This window comes from Zeugodacus cucurbitae, chromosome 2 (assembly GCF_028554725.1).
Source record: "Zeugodacus cucurbitae isolate PBARC_wt_2022May chromosome 2, idZeuCucr1.2, whole genome shotgun sequence".
Lineage (NCBI taxonomy): Eukaryota > Metazoa > Arthropoda > Insecta > Diptera > Tephritidae > Zeugodacus > Zeugodacus cucurbitae.
The window spans coordinates 86,508,002-86,530,709 of NC_071667.1; the positions used below are offsets into that span (position 1 = coordinate 86,508,002).

Sequence of the window (22,708 nt, forward strand, 5' to 3'; positions counted from 1 at the left end):
TATATTAGCCGTAGTGTATGTGAAGCAATTTCTAAGTATTACAATAATTTTTAATTTTCAAATAAAATCAAAAGTTTTTTACACTATAAATACATACATATATACGAGTATATTATAAAACATATTGTATGCATATTCAAAACTAAGTAAGAGCATAACTGTAAGAACGGCTCTGCACAATTTAACAATTAAACATATTTGCATATAAATACATAAATGAATAAGGAATGAGCAATATAACATTACTACCGGAAATTTGAGAGAAATGAAAACTATTTTTTACTCAGCCCCAGCTATAGTTGTAGTCAAAAAGTAATAGTTTATTAAGTATATGTATATGTATGTGTGCCAGTGAAGACACACCAATATTACCATTCGATATGTAAGGAGAAGTGACTACATGTTCTTAATGTTACCAACACTATTTTTTATATACACATTTTTAATTGTTTGTCTTTTTGTTGAAATGTTTTTTGCAACTAAAAACACATTTTATGTGTATTATCCTTAAACGTACGCCTTTTATTTAATGTTTTAACACCGAATGTAAATTCTATGTGAAATTTATTTTTTATTTGTCATCCAGTGTGTCATCTAGGATCTAAGTAAATTTATCGTAGAATAAGCTGATGTGTATGTAAATGCCATGCTGTATCATAATTATACGTACAAAAATATCCAAAGGCTGCATGCAATGAAATTTGTATTTAGACGTTAGTGAGATACTCACTTGAATATCTAGTATATGTTGTACGAACTTTTAACGAATCGGTGCGAACATTTTTGCTTGGGGAGAGTTCTTAAGCAATGCATACAACTTCACCTAAACAAGTTTATGGAAATGGGCGGCGTCGTTGAGCAATTGCTGAGTACATAACTACCGCCAACTTTGATGATATATTTTAGACGGGCTTCCTTACATTCATAATCCTGACAAAGTTTAATTCATCATAGTTATAGACAAGAGGGCATCGCATTAAAGGAAATATCCTTGTTATACTACCCAGCAAATCTCTTATCGCCAAGGACCCAACATAAATTTGAATACTCCTATTAGGATGGTCTCGGTCAGTATCCTCGTTCTTTCGCTGTTATTGCATTTTTCCGTTTTGAAGAGATTTTAAAATTTAATAAGTGTATTCCATGCATCATATCTTCTGTTTCCATCCATAAGTGTTCATTTACTATTTGCCATACAGTATGCAGTAGTATGTTTCTGTTAAATGTTTAAATTCAAATAAATTTGACGACCCACATAATCAATACTTTTTGTATATGGAAATATAATTCAGAGCAGAGTTATAAAATCTAGAATCTGTCCCATGAATTTTTTATGTGTGTTTTGGATAATAAAATAACGGATAAAACGAAAAAACTATAAAATTAACCGTAAAAGTAAAACCGCAAATCTGAGTGCAACAAAAGGTGATTAACATTGAAAGTTCCAGTAAATAAAGAGTACAGAAAAACTTTTTGGTAGAGTGAACTATCAAGGAAATGGCAAAGGCCCAATGCCAAAGCACATATTTACCCCCAACGGAATGGATGCTTCGGTGGGGGAATTCAAATGGTTGGCTTTGAGACATTATTTTTTGATAATGAAAGGAGTAGTGTAAACAATGGGTTTAATAATTAATCGTCGACAACATAACCACTGACATTATGTATTATGTAAACGTTTGAAAGAACAAAATAATATATAAAATCCTAAATACATGCTACATGCATACATTTGTACGCAGTTACATATGAACTATATGAATATATACATAGATATAATAACGATTACACATTAAAGTTTACTTAAACCAAGAAATAAAAAGTGTTTTATTTAATAATATACATAATGGAAGTTTGAACAATCATCCTCTGAAAGACGAACTGCGAATAAACAACGGATATAACAGTTACGTGTTCTACCGTAACGTCCAGTTATTGATGGAAGATATTTTTCTTTTGCTAATAAATTCATCATCAATATTCTATCATTCTTGGTTCATCATGAGAAATGAAATTCAAGAAAAGTTATATTTACATATATGGATAAAAATATGTATCTTAATTTCGGGGCTTTGTTGAGTTTTTATCTCTGTACGTAAATGTGTGTAAATCTTAGAAAGCACCCATTTTTAGACATCCTACGCAGATTATTAACATGATTACTGATTTATCATATTTTCTTACGGATATGAATATGACTTTTTTTTTAAATATGAACAGCATTTAAAGGTATTTCTTAAATGTGCAAAGCTACTACATTTTATGCAACATGTTTCAAGAGTTTAAAATCAGACATTTGACACAAAAACAAAGCAAACGCTTTTAAATAATTTATCAAATTTGTATTTTTTAACAGTTCTAATTGGATCCAATGTGTCCAATTTAGAATCTGTGTGTACATACTGCAGATAAACTTCCCTTTTTAAGGGCTGGCAACATTGCGACAACAAGAACTAAAAACGTCAACACTTCACTTTTGCAGCATAATTTTTCTGCGTTTGCATTCCATAAGTAACTTTAACTTAAAATATCGAACCTTAATACACTAGCATACATATCAGAAGTTAAAAGTAAATTTATTGGGACCAGTGAGAAGATTCAGCCATAAACGGATAGTGTAATGAAAATGGATTTTGTGGAAAAGTTATAGAGCAAATACGTTTTTAGTGGGAGAAAGGCTACAGTGACAACGATAGGTGCAACAAAAACTGATAACTGTTGCAGTAGCGCTAGTACTTCTACACAGGCGCTATCAATAAAACCATGGCCTACCTTCCGCACAATGGTGACCTGATAAATTTGAACGTTGGTGGACAGCGGTAAATATATAAATATCTGTGCCATGGTTAAAGTTACTATTCCGCCCAATAGTGAAAAATTTTGTATACGAATACAAGTTGCTTTGTGTGATAATTTTTTTTCCTTATTTTCATGGTATTTTAATAAATACATTGCAGATTTTCTACTTCACGTCAAACGCTGACGTGGATACCAGACACATTTTTCACGGCACTGCTAAGCGGACGCATTTCCAGTTTACGCGATGAAACTGGTGCTATCTTCATCGATCGAGACCCTTCGTTGTTCTCAATTATTCTGAACTATTTGCGAACCAAGGATATTGATATCAAAAATTGTGAAATCCGTGCATTAAGGCATGAGTCTGAGTACTATGGTATTACCCCACTGGTCAAGCGGTTAGCACTTTGTGAAGACTTGAATCACTCATCATGTGGTGATGTACTCTTTTATGGTTACTTGCCAGCACCAATGATGCCATCAAATGATTCAGTGCATAATGCTGTCGCTTCGAACGGGCCAGCTGTACTTGAGGACCGTTCTTGTGGTGTTTTCGATGTACCTTCTTATAGAACTGTGAATAACTCTGGAACTAACCCAGTAAGTGGGAATTCTTATAATATACCAACAACAACCGGACCGATGGAACCTTGCTTACCATCAACTTCAACTGGTGTCATGTCCGCTAATGCTCGGCCTGGTTCAATGGTTCGTGTTCCAGAAACAGCATCTACATCGAGTAGACATTCATCATCGCATTCACGGAACTCTTCTTGGGATTTGCGTTGTGGGCGTCCAAATGTCAGTGTTGGCGGTGACGTGCGAAATTGGGGCCCTGGCGTTCCATCGTCTACACATTCGCGCACCGCATCTCTTGATTATATGCGTCATTCTCGAAATTCATCTGCCGATCTCAATAAGATAATACGCAATGATGTAGGACTAGTTTTCAGCCCAACATTGACATCCAACTGGGTCGATCCGTTACGTGTTCAAATAATCAAGGCCCATCAAAACTGGATTGCAGTAGCATATGCTCATTTTGTAACTTGTTATCGCGTTAAGGACTCAAGTGGATGGCAACTAGTATTCACTTCGCCTCATATCGACTCGACTATTGAACGTATGGCGATCAACTCAAAGGTCAACACCTCCACAGCTGAACCTACTCCCAGCAAAATGGTAGCCATTTCTTACGGCAGCCAAATTCGCCTTTGGAGCATACATGAGGGAGGCAATAAGACCGATGTCGGAACGTTTAATTTGAATGTACGTGTTGAATATTTATTTTTCATCGGCAGCCAATTAGTAGCTTTGTCATCGTCTGGGAAAATAGGCGTTTGGCACGCGATGACACAACACTGGCAAATTCAAGATTTGGTACCAGTGCTATCTTTTGACTCGGCTGGATCCTTTCTACTTCTTGGTTGTAACAACGGTTCAATTTATTATATAGGTAATTTACAATGATCTGTTATATATATATATATATATATATATATATATTCACAACACTCGATATCTTCTGTGCTCTCAGATATGCAAAAGTTTCCACTTCGCATGAAGGATAATGACTTACTGGTGACTGAGCTGTATAAGGACCCAACCTTGGACCCGATTACAGCAATTTCCGTATATCTTACTCCAAAAACCTCCAGTAAGTGAATAAATAGTCCATTTCAGAAAACAGCTTTATACTATTCACACCGTTTCAGGTATAAGCGGCAATTGGATAGAGATAGCGTATGGAACGAAATCGGGCGCAGTGCGTATTATTGTACAACATCCCGAGACTGCCGGGCACGGTCCACATTTGTTTGAAACCTTTACTGTACATCAAAGTCCAGTAACTAAGGTAATCGTTTCATATTTTTACCAAATTGTGTTATATCTAACGAAATTCTCTACAGGTTACGCTCTCGGAGAAGTATCTGATCTCGGTTTGCAGTGAATATCATCACGTACGCACTTGGTCACTAACACGTTTCCGTGGCATGCTGTCTACACAACCAGGGTCAACACCTGAGGCATCTTTTAAAATTGTGTCACTTGAAGCTACCGATTCGCATTACAGTTATGCAGCTGGCAACGATTTTGGGCCATATGGCGATTATGATGAACAGATATTTGTGCAAAAAGTCGTACCCGAAACGGATCAGCTTTACGTGCGTCTAGCTTCAAATGGGGACCGTGTTTGCATTATAAAGTCGGTGGATAGCTCAACTATCACGTCCTTCTGTGTGCACGAGTGTGAAGTCTCGTCTCGAATGGGCTCACGATTCATTTTGACAGGGCATTGCAATGGTGTCATTCAAATGTGGGATCTTACTACGGCGCTGGCGTTATTTTCAAAGGGTGAACCACAGCAGAACACCTTCGGCGGACCAGACACACACGAACTCCTCCGGCTACTTGACCAATGTGAGATCAGCAATAGCCTCAGCTCAACGCCTTGTATGTCACCGTGTCTATCAGTGGTTGGAGGCATGGCAAACGCCGCAATAGCTCGCATGAAGGCCAGCAATGTAGCTCTGCTAAATCAACTCCACAATCAACACCAACAAATGCCACTACAACAACAGCCGCAAGCTCAATCCCAGCAATCAACTGTCAATGTGGCTGCGCAACAGCATCAACCACAACAACATCAGTTACAACAAATGCAGCAGCAGCAACAACAACAGCCAGCCACACAAGGCATTGGTAACAACGCAGATTGAGAAGAGTGAAACATATGTTTATCAGCTGCTGTGGCCATTGCTGTTGCGGAGGTGGCGCTGGTTGTGGTTGGACGTGTTTCATCTTTCTAATATTTAGACTAGAAATAGAGTGTGTTCTCAAATTGTTAAACATAATGCGCTGTTCGATGAGATTACTTTGCTTGTTCCGTTACATCGCAGCAGCAACTGTGGAACAACCTTAGAAAGGTCGCGATGCACTTTAAAACTGGGGCGTCTTTCCGTGCCTCAATACTTGTAAACGACTAGATGTTACTCTTATGTATATTTTGTTAGTGATTTTTAAAGGTGATCATCATTCGTACAATATCCACATGGGCAAATGCACTCTACTCGTTTACGAAGCACACGTTTTGCCCGATTATATCGAAATATACACATATAATTTTTCTATTCTTATTGAATGATAACTAAATTTTTGTATATGTTATTTTCTTACATATTGATAAACATGTAAGCATGCTCATTATTATATACAACAACCAAAAAATTGGATATGAAATTGTAAACTTTAAAAAGTTTTGAATAAAATTTTAGACCGAAGTCATCTTTTTACATCGAATGCACCACTGTGTTTATTTACATACCCACATCTCAAGTGGATATTAAACAACGATCACATAAAATATATATATCTGCGCACCTGAAATTGTTGTAGTTGAGTCCAATATTAGTTAGGACATATATTGAGTATGTCGGGGCTAAGTCTGGATAGGTAGGGGTGTAACCTGCTACAGTATTCAGCACGAAGTTGCGCAAGAGTCACTCTAGTTTCGCGAAATAACTCGAGTTCTGTGTTTTATCTCCAAGTACTCCATTCACGGGGAGGGAGTCGATGAAGGTGTTAATGGGTTCTCTGAGGATGTCGTTCAGTGCTTGTCGAAAGTCTGTCACATCCGAAGTCTGGTCGATATAGTAGTGCATGTCGTCGACGTATTTCAAGAAGATACTATTGCTGGCTCTGCGAGCTTCCCAGGTAGCATAAGGGCCTTATTGTGTAGGTGCTCAACCGGAGAGTGGTATTCTGACAAGTCTGAAGCTTCCCTAGCTGCGTTCTACTGCATCCAGGCGACCATGTAGGGGCTACGTAGTTTAGGACCGTACTTCTTCGTGTCTAGTGATGGTTTCAGTCGAAAAGAACACATTTCTTTTACAAGTATAAACACATTTTATTAACTACACAAATTAAATATATTAATTTGCACAAATACCGAAAGAAACAAAACAAACAAATGAACAATACAAAAATATAAAAGAACAGACATCTCTTAAAAAGTAGACAAATAATAAATTGTGCTATTAACTCAAAGATTACATTGGTAAGCCGTTTCTTAAATTAAAATACAAATGTTTAAATGTTTTAAAACATTCAATTTCACTCTTTACACGTACCTTCGCATTATTTGCGATAATTGGGTAATTGGAATTGTATTAAACTAATTTGTTTAGATCTTAAGCTTATCTACACCTTGCAAGTCGCTTGGCGATTGGAGTACCGGATTACTGTTCTCATTACTTTCACATTTTGGCTGTTGGTTTATATTTTAAGATTTATCTCGATCGATATAGAAATATATGTATATGTAGCTGCATTAATCGGTTAACACGTAATTTGTTTTTGCAATTTTTAATTTGTCTATTGAAATATGCAAATATATATGTATTAAGCCATATTTTAAACATTTCTGTATTAACATGCTCCCGGAGCAGTGCGCAAGAATAGAAGGATGTAAAAAAAACCGCTTATGCTTATGTACATATTGTCAGCTTGTGCTTCAACCTGGGATTAAGCCGACGAACGTTTGTCGTGTATTACCGAAACATTTAACGCGCATCCAGGTTGACATTCATGCGGATCTAATTTAGGAATATTGCCTAAATAAGTGTGATTTATGCATGCCTTGTTGCCAGAAGGGAGTTTTGCTCACTCATCTTTTAAAAGAGTATACAAGGCATTTATGTCTCACATTAGCGTCTTGCTCAATGATATGTGCTGCTGCTGGCATATCCTACTACTAAAACAACAACAACAAACAAATGTATGAAATGTTAAGTGCAGTGGCATCAGCTTTGCTGTGGTATTTACTTAGGATAACTTGGCGTGTGTTCGTGTGGTATATAAAAATCGCGTATATGTACGTGTGTATGTGCCCCATATAATTCTAACCTAACATAATATATAATAAATATATCAACGTATTTATTTGTTACTACCAAATATTTGCTCTTAGCTCAACTAAATACTAGATACTTTGCTAAACTTGAAAGTAATCATCGACTACAACATCTGTGGAGTTCAGTTCACTGGTATTTTGCACTTTTGCTGTCGGTCTGTCGTGTCCCGCTTTTGGTGTTAGCCCATTTGCTGTCGACTTTAACAACACCGTTCCCATAGTCGCCACTGTTGCATCGGAGTTTGTTGCTGTTGTTGTTGTTGACGAGGCGCTTGTGTTACCGGCATCAGCTGTTGTTGCTGTGGCATTGTGTGTGTGTGTGCGCAGCTCGTCCGGCGTTAAGGGACTACTGCTGCTTAGCTGTGTGTCCGAGTACTCGGTCTGTAGCCTCTCGTATGGGTTTTCGTTTTCTGTGTTTGTATAGCAAACGGTCTCGTAATTGGGGTCTGCTTCACTGCCGGTGAGCGATTCATATTGCGAAGATGTTGATGGAGTTTGGCGCGAGCTCATGGTGCTGGTGGTGCTGCCGCTGCCGGTCAGCGCATTCGTGGATGACAAAGTAGAACTGTTGGCTAGCATTGAGGATGAGTTAATCGATGAAGGCGAGGTGATCGCTAGCGTGTCATGTGTGCCACTCACGCTCTGCGTAAGTTTTCCCGTTGATGAGTGCAGCGTACTGCTTAGTGGCAGTTCAGAGGCTGATTGCGGTATTCGCGGTGCTTCTGCAATGCGAGCATAGTGATCGGAGTCTTCGGTATCTGGCGTGGCGCCATTTACTTCCCTCTTCGATTCGGCAATGCTGGCGTAGTTGTGATTAGCGTCCGTTGCAATTGTGCTGTAACCACCAGTAGCGCCTTCTTCGATTTCTTCTCCTTTGACTTTACTGTAGCCATCAGTAGAATCCTCATCGACGGTCAAATGCTTTCTTTCGTTGATTTTAGCATAACCATCATCGGAGAGGCCAGTCGATTTTGGACCCTCAAGCACTTCATAATTAGGATCATAGTCAGAATGCTTCTTCCCGCCATCTGGTTCGGAATGATTTAGTTTGGCTGGTTTTTGTAGGGTTTCATAGCCGGGATCGCTGTTGCGCGTTGTATCAAGCGGCACGGCTATAGTCTCATAATGTTTGTCACTACTTAGATCTGTGTCTATCGGTGGTTTTATTTTCGTCGGAGGCGGATTGGTTATTTGTACTAAAACAATAAAATGGAAGATATTTAAACATTGAACTGTCAATTCAAAGCTGTTCTTGCAGGTAGTGGATGATTTAATATACGAGTATCACTTATAAGAAAGTTATGTTGTACAAAAGAGCATGCAAATACCGCTACTTGCCACACCGTTTGTTAACAAAATAATTTCTAATAAAGATTAAAGAGTAAGGCTTTTGCAATATTTGTTTTTTTAGGTATTTATGTGGATGTACATATATGTATGTGTGGAACTAGATAACGCCAAACAATTATACTTATCTCCATATCTATATTACAGTTACATACAGTTGAACTTCCCTAACTCGATACACCATAATCCACAAGAAAGCCTCGGGTTTGAGCGATTTCGAGATATGGAAGATAATTTCTATGACATTTGACTTCTATTGCCAATTCAAGAGTTTCATTTATGGAAGTTCAACTGTATTTTACGTTTGTTATTCTTCTTATTTTTATTTAACCATTTTTAATTTTAAAATAATATATTTTCATTAGTTATATCTATTATTGGTTATTTCATATTTTCAGATTTGAGATCAGAGGTCAGAGTTCAAAAGTGACTTCAGCGTAAGTGATGGCGAAGAAATAAGATTTTCAGTGTTTGTGTGGATGCATATAGAATCAAATCACAAAAGTGTGTAATTTGTAAATGTCCTATTGTTAAAAGCATGCAGATTTCATGGCATTAGAAACAGTATGGAATGTTATTGGAAATAATTTGGGATTAGTAAATAGCTTTATATATACTAACCGCTGCTTCCAAATAAAAATTGCTGAATTTTTCGTTGACTTAAAAGTAAAACTGCAGAAATATCTCATTTACGCGCAACTAAAGAGGATTTTATCAATTATGAAACATAGAAATTGTATATAGATTCAAAGCGAGTTGGAGGGAGTAGGAGGAGAGAGAGAAGGAAACAAACAATTAAATAAATAATACATACAAGATAGAAATACTTAAAATACGTCAATACTTTCTGCATTATATTATATACACATTACAATTGGCTAAATTTGCTGCCAGCTACTTACACATATCTTTTGGCCGCTCTTTATGCAATACGCTGCTATAGCAATCCGATTTGCGATTTTCCAGTGCTGCTGACCGGTGTAATCCATCCGCGGGTATTGTCTCATAACCATGATCCTTGGCACCGTAACTATTGCTGCGCATGCGACTCTTATCGCTCGAGGCATTTTGAATTGAGAATACATTGACGCGGTTTAATTCCATTAGCTCAGCGGCAGCCATGTCGAGTGGACTAACGCCGAGCTGAACGACGTGCTCACCACATTTTCGCGCCATAACAGGAGAGCTGTTTTGTGAGGAAGGTGAGTGTTGCGACAATTTGTTCTTCTTCATCACCTGTAATGGGGATATATTTGTAAAAGACTTCTCTTGCAGACGATTTTTAAATAAAGTTTAATGACTGAATGCTAACCTTGGCGTACATTCCCTCGATATCTTTGGACGGACTTAGACTTTTAGTTTTATTCTTTTGCGGCGAGCCATCGACAGCTGATGCAGTTGCAGCAGGGTTCACAGTATTCGATACCGCGGCTAAAATGCCACTTATATTCAAATCTCCAGCACCGCCACCATATTCAATGACTGATATAACCGAACTACGACCGGAGGTAATGTTCGACTTCGGAGTTGGTGGTAGCGGAGAGTTGGCTTGGCGTTTTTCCGGTTTCGGGGAACCTAATGTACAAATCGAGGAGCTGTTGTTTGATGACGATGACGGCTGCCTGGAGTGCTTTTGCGTACGCAAACTGTCCAAAGGTGGTGGTATCGGGGTTGTATGGTCAGAAATAGGTCTACCGTGGGTCTGACTACCAAAGGCGGTTTGATGATGCTGGTGATTCGATGCAGACGCTGTGCTCGCTGTAGCGTCCGTTGATTGTGCTTTTTTAACATACGCTTCATTAGAATTTGGATGAGCGTTACTGTTATTGCTTATATTATTTATTTCTACCGATACCACCATAGAGTTGGATTGCATAGGCTGGATTTGTGCATATGTCTCTGAGCCGCTTGTGTAAATGTCTGTCAGGACATTTGGGTTGTTGCGCATATTTGGATCTTCGATAGCGGCGTACGTTTCATCTGCAGACGGAAATAACGGGAAATATTTCTTTAAGTATGTGGTCATGTAAATATTTTACAAAATCGTTTATATAACCTGAATCATCAGACACTGTCGCATAGTGGGAATCATTCGTCTCACGAGTTAAAGCTGCCAATCGCTGCGATTGCTTCGGTGGTTGCTGGGCTAGAATGTTGGCAAGCGGCTCCCGAACGCTGATACTAGTGTAACCTTCTAGAAAAAAAGTAAAATACGCAAAGGTTATTATGAAAATATCGAAGCTTTTAAATATTTTGTAAGAAAGAAGTGTACTTGAAGAATCTTGGGAATCGCCACTAAAGTGTTGATTTGTTATTGGAGGTGTCATATAGGGAAGATCTTGACTCGCCGAGATCATGCCTGCAATAGCTGAAGCAGCTGGAATTTCAGCGTGAGATATCGAATCGTTCAGATTTTGCGAAGCATTGCTATGATTGGACATCCGCGAAACTGTGCCATTAAGCTGAGGCGGTTGATTACTGTGAGCAGCGTTACTATTGCCGGCAGCCACTATGGCTGCTGCAGCGGCCGCTGCCGAAGTTGACGGCGGATTTACCTGTGCATAGGGATGCTCGGCATTACGAACCTTCAATTTATATTTGGGGTTAATAGGTATATTAGATGTACATATATATTGGTTGTTCGAATCGAATTACGCTTACTTTGGCATAGTCATGGGGCGGATTCCTAACCCTTGAATAGGGGGAACTAATATCATCCGCTTGGCTTATGGAACTGTGCTGTGATACGCTTATTTGTTTCTTCAGACTGGGTGTAGCTGTAAATATGAAATAAATAATAGTTTAGTAATTAATGTGTTTCATATTATTGATATTTCACGCATTCATTTAACTTACGACTATGATTTTGATCGTTTTCCTCAACTAAATGGTTCTTATCGGCCACAGTTTCGTAAAGTTCGGATCCATTATCGCCATTGCCTTCTACAATTGGTATGTCCGGTAGACTTCGATGAGCTGCAGTGCTTGCTCTGTTAGATAAACAAATATATTTTATCTTGGTTAGTTGGCTTTATAATTAGAGAATATGGATTTAATTACCGTTTTTCTGAGTCGGTAGTTGAAACAGCAGAAACATTCAAATCCGTATGCGATTCACTACTTGCTAACACCTTAACTTCGATTATGTCATCTGGGTTGGTCATTTTGACCATACCCTCTAATCCACCCAGCTCATCTCTAAAAAGTAAACACATATTAACTTTGTTTATAAAATTATCAAATATCTATATTTAAAGTAAGTTATTATTTGTTCAAAATTGGCAATGTCATTAAACATATATACATTTACACATGCGTTGCTAAAAAGTGGGTATGCCTTGCGTTGCACTTTATTTGTTGACGTAGTCATTGCGGCGACATTCTATGGAATGGTGTATAATTTACTAGCACATATATAAATATATGGACGTGTGTAGTGTTTTGACGAAGTAACATTGTTTAAGTATGTATGACTGTCTACTAAACTTAACAAAAATGCATATAGTTAATTATTTAAAATTCATTCAAGTCTAATTAGCATACGGTCATCACAAAAGTTCTAGTTTTGAAAACAAAATCGACTATTACTATCACACATTGATCAATTCGACTTACTTTGTAGCTTGGCGCCTGCACCAGAGACACGCAGCCATTAAGACCATTGCAGTCAAAGTTACATTCACTGTTAGTAGCACAGCGTAGTAAAACTCTGCATCTCCTGTACTTTCCCTCAACTTCATCGCAGCTATAAAGCTTTTGCAGCAGTTTACAAATTTTCTCAAGTCTTGCTTTCCTTGCGTTCGTACTTTGATTTTAATAATATTGGTATTCTTTTGTGGATTATTACTACATTTGAATTTGTTTGTACTAATACTTATCGTAATGCACACTCATCGAGTGACCTGGTGCACCTTTCACTCCCGAATTAAAACATAAATATTTTGTGTGCGCTGAATTTTATTTTATTGTCTGCTCAGTACTTTCAACACAGATAACTTATATATTTCACTGCACGTTTCCGAGTACTTTTTTAGCTGAGAATACATTTTTTCGTTTGTAAAATCCTCTAAATTACCCGAAAAGTAAAGAAAACAAAATTTTTCAATCAACTTTTGTATTTTGCACACGCACACACCCGAAACTCGACGCTGACAGCATCGCAATTGCGTCGACGTCGTTACTTGTCAAAACGCAGTAGCTGTCAAATCTTATTTCATGCTGCCATGTGTTTCAAAAAATAATGAAGAATTTCTTAAATTTATTTCAAAAATTTTAATAACTGTCAATTGAATGTCAGTAAATTTGGTCAAATATAATAACTGCAAAATTGTCTTCGAGATCTTGTTCTAGTGTCATTTTATTTGTCAAAATTTCTCCATTCCAAAATGTAAAAAGCGTTGTGTTTATATTATGATAAGAACTTGCTATCACCAATACACAGTCACCCAATAGAGTCTACGCACACCTGACTTGACTAACAAAGTACATAAACGATGCCAGTATTATGCCAGTTTATAAAATTTGTGTCAGATTCTTGCCAGATTCACCACTCTCCAAGACTGACAACTATTACGAGGCGGATGTATACTCCTTTTCTGCTTTCAAAAGCAACAGCAATCTACACAAAGAGAGGAGGGAAAGTTGAAGTTCAAATGCTTCGAGATGTGGTAAATGTGGGATCTCCAAATCAATTACTTATTCTGTTTATGAAAGTATATTTATATTGTTGTGAGGAAGCCTAAGCACCAAAGTAGAAATTACGCATTTTTGAGTTATGCTCTTTTTAAATATGCATATTTCAAATGTTTTATTTTTGAAAATGGCTATAATTAGACGGCGGTTTTCTCAATGCTCACCAATTCAATGGCTCTTTGAAAAGAAGTAGCGTCAGTGGTGTTTTTATATTTGATTGGAAGAGCAGACGAATTTTCCGGAAATATTCGAGTGTTACGATATACACACATATGTTTATTATCTATGAAAATATATGGCTATAAATAACGGCAATTGTATTGCAATCAATAGCATAAATACGTCATTGCAACAAGTGCATTTGTTTCAAGTTTAAGAGGAATTGTGTTCAAAATATACATATCTGCAACAGAACCAAATCGTCCAGGAGTAATGGCAGCGATAGAGAAACAGTCGTCGGAACAGCATGAGGGCGATGTCACTTGCCTAGCATACTACAACAACCAGGTGTTTTCCGGCGGCGCCGATGGGAAAATCAAAGTTAGTACACTGAAATGCAATAATAACAATAACGATAACAAATACGAGAGTCCCATATGTTGTCCCGTTAATGTAATTCCCCCATCAATGTTTACTTTTCCAGATTTGGGATAATGATTTGAATCTGATTAAATCGGTGGATGCGCATGACAGTTACATATATGCGATGGCGATAAATGCAAATAACGGTAAACTTTACTCCAGCAGCTGTGATGGTTATGTGAAATTTATGGCACCACCCTACGATGGAACGCAACAGCTTTTCTGCTGCGAAGATGCCATTCAAGCGATGTACTGCGATGGTGACATTTTGTACACGGGCGATGAGAAGGGCGTGGTTACGAATTGGGTGGACGATAAAATCAGATTCAAATATAATCTGGTTGAAGAGGTCAAATCGTTAGCGGCCGAGAAATCGCTCGTTTATACAGTTCGCGATTTGGACGTCGTGGTGTCGGATATGATTGCTGGCAAATCGGGCAAATACAGCAACAAGGCTGTGCTGCCGGGCAAATCACCGTTAGCGCTGGTTGGTCCTGTCATCAATGACAAACGATCTTTCCTTGTGTGCGCCGACCGAACCGGCAAAGGGTTGTCATTCGTGAAGAATCTGCCACAACAAAAATTCGAAACTGTGTGGAATTTACCGGTAAGTGATGGTACCATTGGGTTGATTCTCAGTGATTTTTGTTTCAAATATGAATTGCATATTATTCTCCAGCACTGTCACGAATTGATCGTTCAGGCGATTTGCGGAGACGAGAACTCAGTTTTTAGCGGCGGCTACGATAATAAGGTAAAAGGTTGGACCAACTTCGAACAGGCGACACCCACACCCCTTGGCGAAGTGGAGGTCGGCAGTTGTGTGAATGCGCTGGTGTGTGGCGCGGACAATCGGGTTTATATTGCCACATCGGATGGTTTCGTGCGTAGCGCCAAATTTCTTTAATATTCATAATAGGGAAGATGGAAATCACATTGGAAGAGACGCGTTTTTATATTATAATTCATAAGTGACCTGAGTCCGAATCTGTATATTATATTAACTGAAGCTGCTGAAAATTAAATTTTCAATTAAAAAACACATGTTTCATTCAAAATATCTTTTTTATTAGTTGCTGTTGGTTGTTTTTTGCAAAAGAACAGTTAGTTTTAACAAATTTCAATATTTTTTATTTTTTTTCCATTTCGTGTATTCATAAAGCGGTACACTAAACAATGTTTACAGTAGTTTCCCTCTTTCGATGACATTCTTAAAAGCTTCTCCATATACTGGCCTTTCAATACTTTCAAAAATTAATTCTACAAATATCACAAAAAGTAATGTGCACTCAGAAATGCAGTACAAACCGAATGATGTATGCTTCCAGTTGATAGTTGAAGATACCGTTAAGTTAAGTCAAATTAAGTTCAGTTTATGTTAAGTAAAGTGAGTAAGGTTATGATAATTTATGAAATTGTCAGAATTGAGAAAGTAAAATGGCTAAGCTATTCTTCATTTAAATTCTAATGTTTGCTGCTCGCTGCTATGTCCTTACGTCAGTTAGTAAAACACATACACACACACTTATACACATTAAAATATTCAATATTACCTCATCAGTAGTTTTGCCGTGTTTGAGGATTGTCTTTATGCTTGATTTTCTAAGATTCTCAACACTTAAGAATCTAATTGTTTTCGACTGCTTATTCAAGCTGCTCTTACGCGTAAACTTAAATTTACATGAAAATAATATTCAATTATGCAATCGTTTACGTTTATGCGCTGCCGCAGTTAAATTTTTTTGTTTTTGTTTTTGTTTTTATTTTGCTTATTTACTGTTATAAATAATTGTTTGGTCTATCTGGCGGTTTATTTATAGTATTTATTTATTTACGAGTATGCAGATATATCGAAACACATGTAAACAGTAATATTTCTAACACATTCACTTAATATTTATAAGCAACTTTGGTTTTACTCTAATGCCATCAACTCATTGCGGGACATTTAATATTATTTAGTTTGTAACTTGGTATAAGACATTTAATATTTAACTACCAACATTCAGCAGATTTTTATATCCATTTACTTATTTATTTACAATTCCCAGAACATGTGCGCTACTCAGGGAAGTAACAGTAAACTAGTTAGAAAAACAGGAAACGGAAATGAATAATAATATATGAAAATAACGGTACATTTTACTGTAGGTGTATTTAACTATTGATGTGAGTAGATTAGTGGGATTAGAAAAAAAAACATTTTTTCTCAAAATCTTCTAAGCGCTTTCAGCACTTAGTTGACCGAATCCCAGCGAACCTTCCACTGGGTTCATCGAGGTTATTTAAGATTAAAATTACAGGATATGTAGGTAGGCTGGTTAATGGAAAATTCAATATTTTGTAGTTCGAAACTGATAGACGATAGAATTGGACAAAAAACAAGTACCCGAACGCCATAATACACTGCAAAATCGAAACAGCAATCAAAGCAGTTTCGTTTCATCTAACTATATACTGTCCCTTTTCTCTTGGCGGATCTATTGCTCATTCAACTTAACCTAGTTCATCATCATCATTTTTTATATAATTCAACTAAACTATATACTTTATGACTAAACCAATGACCATAGCATTACATATGGCATTTGAACAAGATCCGCTTGGATAGATATTTTACAAGTATTGCTTTTCGACTACATAACTAAATAACTAACACATCGCATAACTACTTATGTATGTATGTACATCAAGTTAACACATATGCACGAGTATGTTTGTAAGTAAGTACGCACATTTTAATACTAAATTCAATATTTATCTATAACTACGAGTTAGTGGTATGAGGTGATGCTATCTACTCTTGCGAGCGCAAAAGTTTGCCCAACTTCAAATACATAATTAGCTAAATATACTTATATTTGAGTACATATGTATGTGGTTTTTCAACGTCCAATGGTATATTTTGCCGTTTGTATGGCCACACACACATAATGATATTTCTTTTCTAATTTAACCTACAAATTCATATCACATAAACTGTTTGAAGTTTGTTTTGTTTGCTGAGTAAGGTATGTAGAAAGAAGCACGAGCTGCTAATGCTTTCCCATGGTACACACATCCATATGTATGCTGGTGGTGTGTATCATGGAGGAGGAACACAAACTGACTACTTTGTTGCAAGCGCACTACCAACACTGGCATACTACACGTAGTAGGCGTCGTAGGGGTTGCGCTTGCGCAAACACGGTATCACACATTCGAGAGTGTTGCGGAAAGCTTCGCGAAAGTCCCGGTTGAAATAGGCGTAGATCAGGGGGTTGAGGGTGGAGTTAAAGTAGCCGATCCAGAATAGAACCACGACGACCACATCCGGACAGGGGCAGGCAGCGCCACACAGCGAAGTTATTACATACCTTCATGGATGGAAAAATTAAATGCAAAATGGAAAGGTATACACTTATAAATATATAAACAAAGATGTTATTATAATAAATAAAGTCGTAAGAGGTTAGAAGTAAATACGAAAAATTAATGACGACTCCCGTTCAAGGTCTGGATCACATTTCGGTGATTGTGCTACTTACCACAGGAAGAAAGGCAGCCAGCAGAGCAAAAACACGCCCATTATGATGCCCAAAGTCCGTGCCGCTTTATGCTCAGCCTTCCAGCCTTTCGTCGGTCGCACTGAGCCGCCTAGAATTACGAAAATTTAATCCATGTAAATAGCTGTTTAGGTATATTTGGGAGCATAGTTCATCCGATTCAATAAAATGTGTAGACACGCGCATTCATACATAGTCTGTGGTGTATGCAATAGCAATAAAGGCTTTAAAGCTTATTTGCGAATTTATATGCAGCTACAATCTAAATGGGTGGCAACAACTTCAAGCAAACACTTAGCAAGAACAACTTTCTTTTTATGTGTTGCAAAATGGGCCATGAAATATACAAGTGATGTTGTGATATGCTAAATACATAGAATAGAGGTGACATCAGAGGAATGGCTTATAAATTATTAACATGAGTATATACATATTTACAATGGTACTATATATTTATATGGTAATGGCAATATATCATGTATGGAATGTCTGGTTTTATACAATAAACTAGTTAAAATGTACGCGAATAAAGGCAAGCGAGCGAGCGAGCGAGAGAGTTTGAAAGGGAGAGAATGAGCAAAGCACCAATAAAATTTTCAGATAAATATGAATATTTGAGAGCGAATTGTAGTTGCAGAAAATGTAGTCACAATTTAACAATACTTCAACAATAAAGCCCTAATAAGCGAAAGAAAGATTCCTACGTTCGCATGACTCTATAAACAGCACATCACATGCACCCATCCTCCTCACACTCCATGGTTGAATGGATCGTGTACCTTAGTAACAGTTTACCTTTCACACAAAAGTTTATTGATACTTTTTTGAAAATTAATTTTTTATAGCAAGATCTCATTTTAATCCATTTAGACCCAATTTCACCTAGTCTCAAAGAGAATAGCTTTCAAATTTATTCAAAAAAAAGTCTAAAATTGCGTTTATACAACGATTCTAATTATTTGAAATCGGTCCAAAGTGGTAGTCGCGAACTAAACGCACTCGGCTTAACTCGTTTATGAGAGCATGCATTACAAGGGGAGTTCCATTATTAATAATACAATATGAAATAGCCGATGTGATCGGCATAACACACCGGAAATTACATTACAATACAGTTGAACTTCTCTAACTCGATTGTGATAAAATCCACAAAAAACCTTCGAGTTAGAGAGACTTCCAAGTTGTGGAAGGTAGTTTGTGTGAAATTTGACTTTTATTGCTAATTAAAGAGTTCGAGTTATATACGATCGAGTTATGGAAGTTCCACTGTACGTATTAAAGTGGATCAGTGAATAATTTTGAAAAGAAAAATAAAATGGACATAACGTCTATAAGTCTATAACTTATAAGTTGGAGTATATGTGGATGTAGGAACTGGATTATTTTGAAATAAGTCCCATAAAAATACCTAAAAATATATCTCATAATCCAAATTTCTTATTTATATGCGTAACACAAAGAGATTTGAAAACAGTTATTCGTATTTATAACATCGGGAGACATTAAAGAGCGAGCGGTGTATTTCCTTTTATGAAATCTCTTCTGCTTGGGTAGTTCATGACTTACGTATTTCCACAGTCTCAATGGTGCTGCACCGGTAACCATCGTCGGGTATATGTGGACTTTTCTTAAATCGTACTTCTATATCTAAATTACCTGCGAGTATATATATATGTGTATAGGTATAAGAATTCATTTACTTGTATACTAGATATTACTTACTTACATATGTACATAGAACACACTAATAATCACATAAACATAATTATTTGTTGCTTTAAGTATAATTGGTGCAATACACACAGATATTTTGTGCTTATGAGAGATAAAAATATATTATAACTTCATTAAGAAAGGATTAAGTGTATTCGCCATTATTAGTATTAAATGCAGAATCATTCCAATGTAGACACACTTCGCTTTCTAATGTATTTACACTCTTTATGGAATTGATTGAAAGTATGGAAAATCCTAATCGTGATATATAACATCCAATTTATGATAATACTAATTAACATTAATGAATCCCAAATTTGAGAAGCGGAAACTTGGGAGTAGAACAGAGAAATCTGAATATAATATTAATTTGACTGATATTAGTTCCTTGCATTAATGCTGGGAGTACGTTCCATTCGGCGCTCTCCAAGCATTGGCGAATCGAATATGGAATAAGTATAATATAAAACCAACATAAATAACTGGAGACTCATTCAGAAATCAGGTAATTTAATATTGTAAACACAGATTTATATGCTTCACATTTCATTCAATCAGTCAATAATATATAATACTAAAACACACATTTAGAGGTAAAAGTACTCACACATGGATTAAAAGGATGTATAAAAAAAGAACAAAAAGTTACGTTAAAGAGTATTGCAAAAGGCAGATAGTTGCATAACACCACAAGAGCAGAAAAAGTTTGTAGCCAATATATCTATGTACGAGAAGCAAGAATAGCGGCATAAAAGAAATCAATTTAATATGCATATGTACACAGAGTTCCGTCTAAGAAATTTTGGTTTGGTCCGGAGTTACTGAGTCAATCGAATCCACTGTTGTATACATATGTATTTACTTAATCGATAAATTTACGAATCGTTAATCGTTTTTCGTATCGTCGGAATTTTGAAAAATTTTGATCTCTGCGCGAGATTCGTCCAAGCAGAGAATACTCTAAATGTAGATAGGGTGTCATGAATTGATTCTAATGTACTCGTGCGTACTCACGTATCATGTATGTACACACTCGTCTGCAAGTGAGATAGGATGTGAATGCAAATAATACATATAGTAATAGTTAGTTCTACGAATTTAGGATGCTAAGTGATAAGTACAAGCAGCGTTTTGATAACTATGGCCGGTCATTTACATAGAAATGCATGTCTGTATGTGTCGGTATGCATCATTTTTGTTATGTTTATATATTTTTCATATATATATGTATGTACGAGTATGTGACCTTTGTACACAACTCCGCAATCACGTGCTCGTCTCAACAACACTCACTCACCGGTAGCGCCGCACTGGCATTCCTCGGTTCTTTGCTGGCGCTTCTTCCGTTTGTGCCACCAACGATTCGTGTGCCAAAACCGTTTGTCGCTTCGACTGTGACCCTGTCCCTGACCGCCGGGCACGCTGGGTAAACGCAATTGCGGCCTCATATTGGCGCCGCATAATTGGCACTTGACAGCCGCCTTATTGACTCTCGCATTGGCCATATCGGTGCTCTCATAGCCGACGTTCACCGTGTCGAAAGTGATGCATTTGGTTTGGCTGCCGCTGCCAGTCTTTTGTTCAATCATATTAATGGCCTCTTCCTCATCGACAAATATGCAAATACCGCCGCGTCGTTTAAGTGATGACTTCTGTGAGAAGTCGACCTCTGTTGGCCGCTGGGCCTCTGTTCGTATATGTCGTAGGTTGGGGTCCCGATTGTCGTTGATTTTGGGCAGTTGCAGAACAACAGTCCGTGGTATTTAAACCGTTGCAGTTACCGTTGTGATTGTAGTGATACAAGTGATGGTTACACATAAACACACACAGATATTCGATAAAAGGTTGGTTGGCATAACAAGACGGAGTTTGAAGTTAACGGTTAGTTGGTTGTTGATTTGTTGTTGTTGGTGGAAGTACGAAAAATATACAGGGCGATATATTGGAATGTTAATTATTTACAGTTACTCGATAGGGTGGATGGGACTCAAAAACACTATGAGAATACTAGTTGTAATATATATTGGATATATCAGCTATAGCGAGACAAAAGGCGACAGAGGGAGCGGTTGAGTGATGATAATGTAATTGAAATTGGTAAAAGTATTTACAATACGAATATAAGGAAAATTATTATCATGCAGAACATGCGTGTTTCTCTTTAATGCTTTTGATATATTAATTTTAAGATGGTCGGCAGATCGGCAGAAGCAACGCTGAATGGAAATAAATGTATGGATGCGTATTCTTGTAAATGAAATGACGTTGTGTGCGATGTATCTAAAGGGGGTTTGAATGAAAACGAATTGCTTGTCAGCGATTTCTTGCTTATGTAACCCTTTGGTAAAATTAAACCAAAGATCAGTATAAAGGTTTCGAGAAAGGAGCTGTTAGAGATCTCTTCTGATATCTTAATATTTGCCTTAATTCTGCAGGTTTTAGATACAACTATTCCCGCGAAATATTTAACATAAATGCTCGTGGTACCGTGGTGGTCTAGAGGTAGACTAATCATATGATCGTTATTGTCGTAGTATCGTTCCATCGTTCGTTTGTCTTCCCCATCTCCGATAATGGGATTTTAATAGTAAATTTGAAAAATATAACGGATAACATCAAGCATCACGAATGTATGGCAATGGTTGTATAGTATACAAATCTGTCTAAAAAATTAATTGGTCCCTATATAATGAGTTTACGAATTTCCCATTATTAGGATGACGCACCTTTTCTTGTAACTCTATTTTTCATATTCGGCAATTGACTTCAATATATTTGTGGCACTACTCCTTCTATCCATAAGAGTATAGTTTTAAAGTAAGTAAAATATCAGAGATTCTAATATAATATTAGATTATTCTATAAATTAGAATTTAAATTAATTGAAAACTAATGCCATCTTAGCAGCATATTAAGTGAACCTTCTGGTTCATAATAATTCGAATATTCAAGGTTCCACTGACTTCTGTTGCTTTCGGTCAAAGGCGTTCAATGCCAACGACGAAGTATGATGACTACACTCGTATCTCATGTGTGTGTTAACGACAAGGAGAAGCAGACAGAGAGACATGTGAGGCAGGTTACAACATCTACAATTGATTTATGTAAATATGTA

General features: G+C 37.0%; 4 protein-coding genes across 6 annotated transcripts in view; 2 read left to right on the forward strand and 2 right to left on the reverse strand.

Annotated features, from left to right (window-relative positions):
- Positions 1-2,471: 2,471 nt before the first annotated feature.
- Positions 2,472-6,099, forward strand: LOC105214374 (SH3KBP1-binding protein 1). The gene is made up of 5 exons (XM_011187755.3): positions 2,472-2,819; positions 2,958-4,255; positions 4,337-4,456; positions 4,515-4,654; positions 4,710-6,099. Exons 1-5 carry the CDS (start codon positions 2,764-2,766, stop codon positions 5,517-5,519), a joined length of 2,424 nt encoding a protein of 807 aa, XP_011186057.2. The 5' UTR covers positions 2,472-2,763; the 3' UTR covers positions 5,520-6,099.
- Positions 6,100-7,161: 1,062 nt separating this feature from the next.
- On the reverse strand, positions 7,162-13,228 carry LOC105214375 (uncharacterized). 2 transcript variants are annotated; one of them, XM_011187757.3, is made up of 9 exons: positions 12,674-13,228; positions 12,119-12,256; positions 11,915-12,048; positions 11,720-11,835; positions 11,331-11,643; positions 11,115-11,249; positions 10,371-11,038; positions 9,961-10,294; positions 7,162-8,907 (listed from the first exon to the last, which is right to left on the reverse strand). In XM_011187757.3, the coding sequence occupies exons 1-9, from the start codon at positions 12,796-12,798 to the stop codon at positions 7,793-7,795; spliced, it is 3,078 nt and encodes a 1,025-aa protein (XP_011186059.2). In that variant the 5' UTR covers positions 12,799-13,228; the 3' UTR covers positions 7,162-7,792. The 2 variants fall into 2 exon arrangements, with proteins under 2 accessions (XP_011186059.2, XP_011186058.2); XM_011187756.3 differs by having other exon boundaries at positions 11,115-11,252.
- Positions 13,229-13,925: 697 nt separating this feature from the next.
- LOC105214377 (uncharacterized) lies at positions 13,926-15,351 on the forward strand. Its single transcript, XM_011187758.3, has 3 exons — positions 13,926-14,290; positions 14,394-14,939; positions 15,012-15,351. The coding sequence occupies exons 1-3, from the start codon at positions 14,183-14,185 to the stop codon at positions 15,237-15,239; spliced, it is 882 nt and encodes a 293-aa protein (XP_011186060.2). The 5' UTR covers positions 13,926-14,182; the 3' UTR covers positions 15,240-15,351.
- A 386-nt stretch (positions 15,352-15,737) lies between these two features.
- The window catches only part of LOC105214389 (octopamine receptor beta-3R), a 65,037-nt gene continuing 58,066 nt past the window's right edge, over positions 15,738-22,708 (reverse strand). Inside the window, exons 8-10 of one of the 2 annotated variants that reach the window (XM_011187773.3) lie at positions 20,891-21,280; positions 17,860-17,968; positions 15,738-17,688 (exon numbers count right to left, since the gene is read on the reverse strand). In XM_011187773.3, the coding sequence (XP_011186075.2) occupies positions 17,478-17,688; positions 17,860-17,968; positions 20,891-21,280 (710 nt within the window). In that variant the 3' untranslated portion in view covers positions 15,738-17,477. The remainder of the gene's footprint in view (positions 17,689-17,859; positions 17,969-20,890; positions 21,281-22,708) is intronic. The other variant, XM_029041739.2, reaches the window with a different exon arrangement.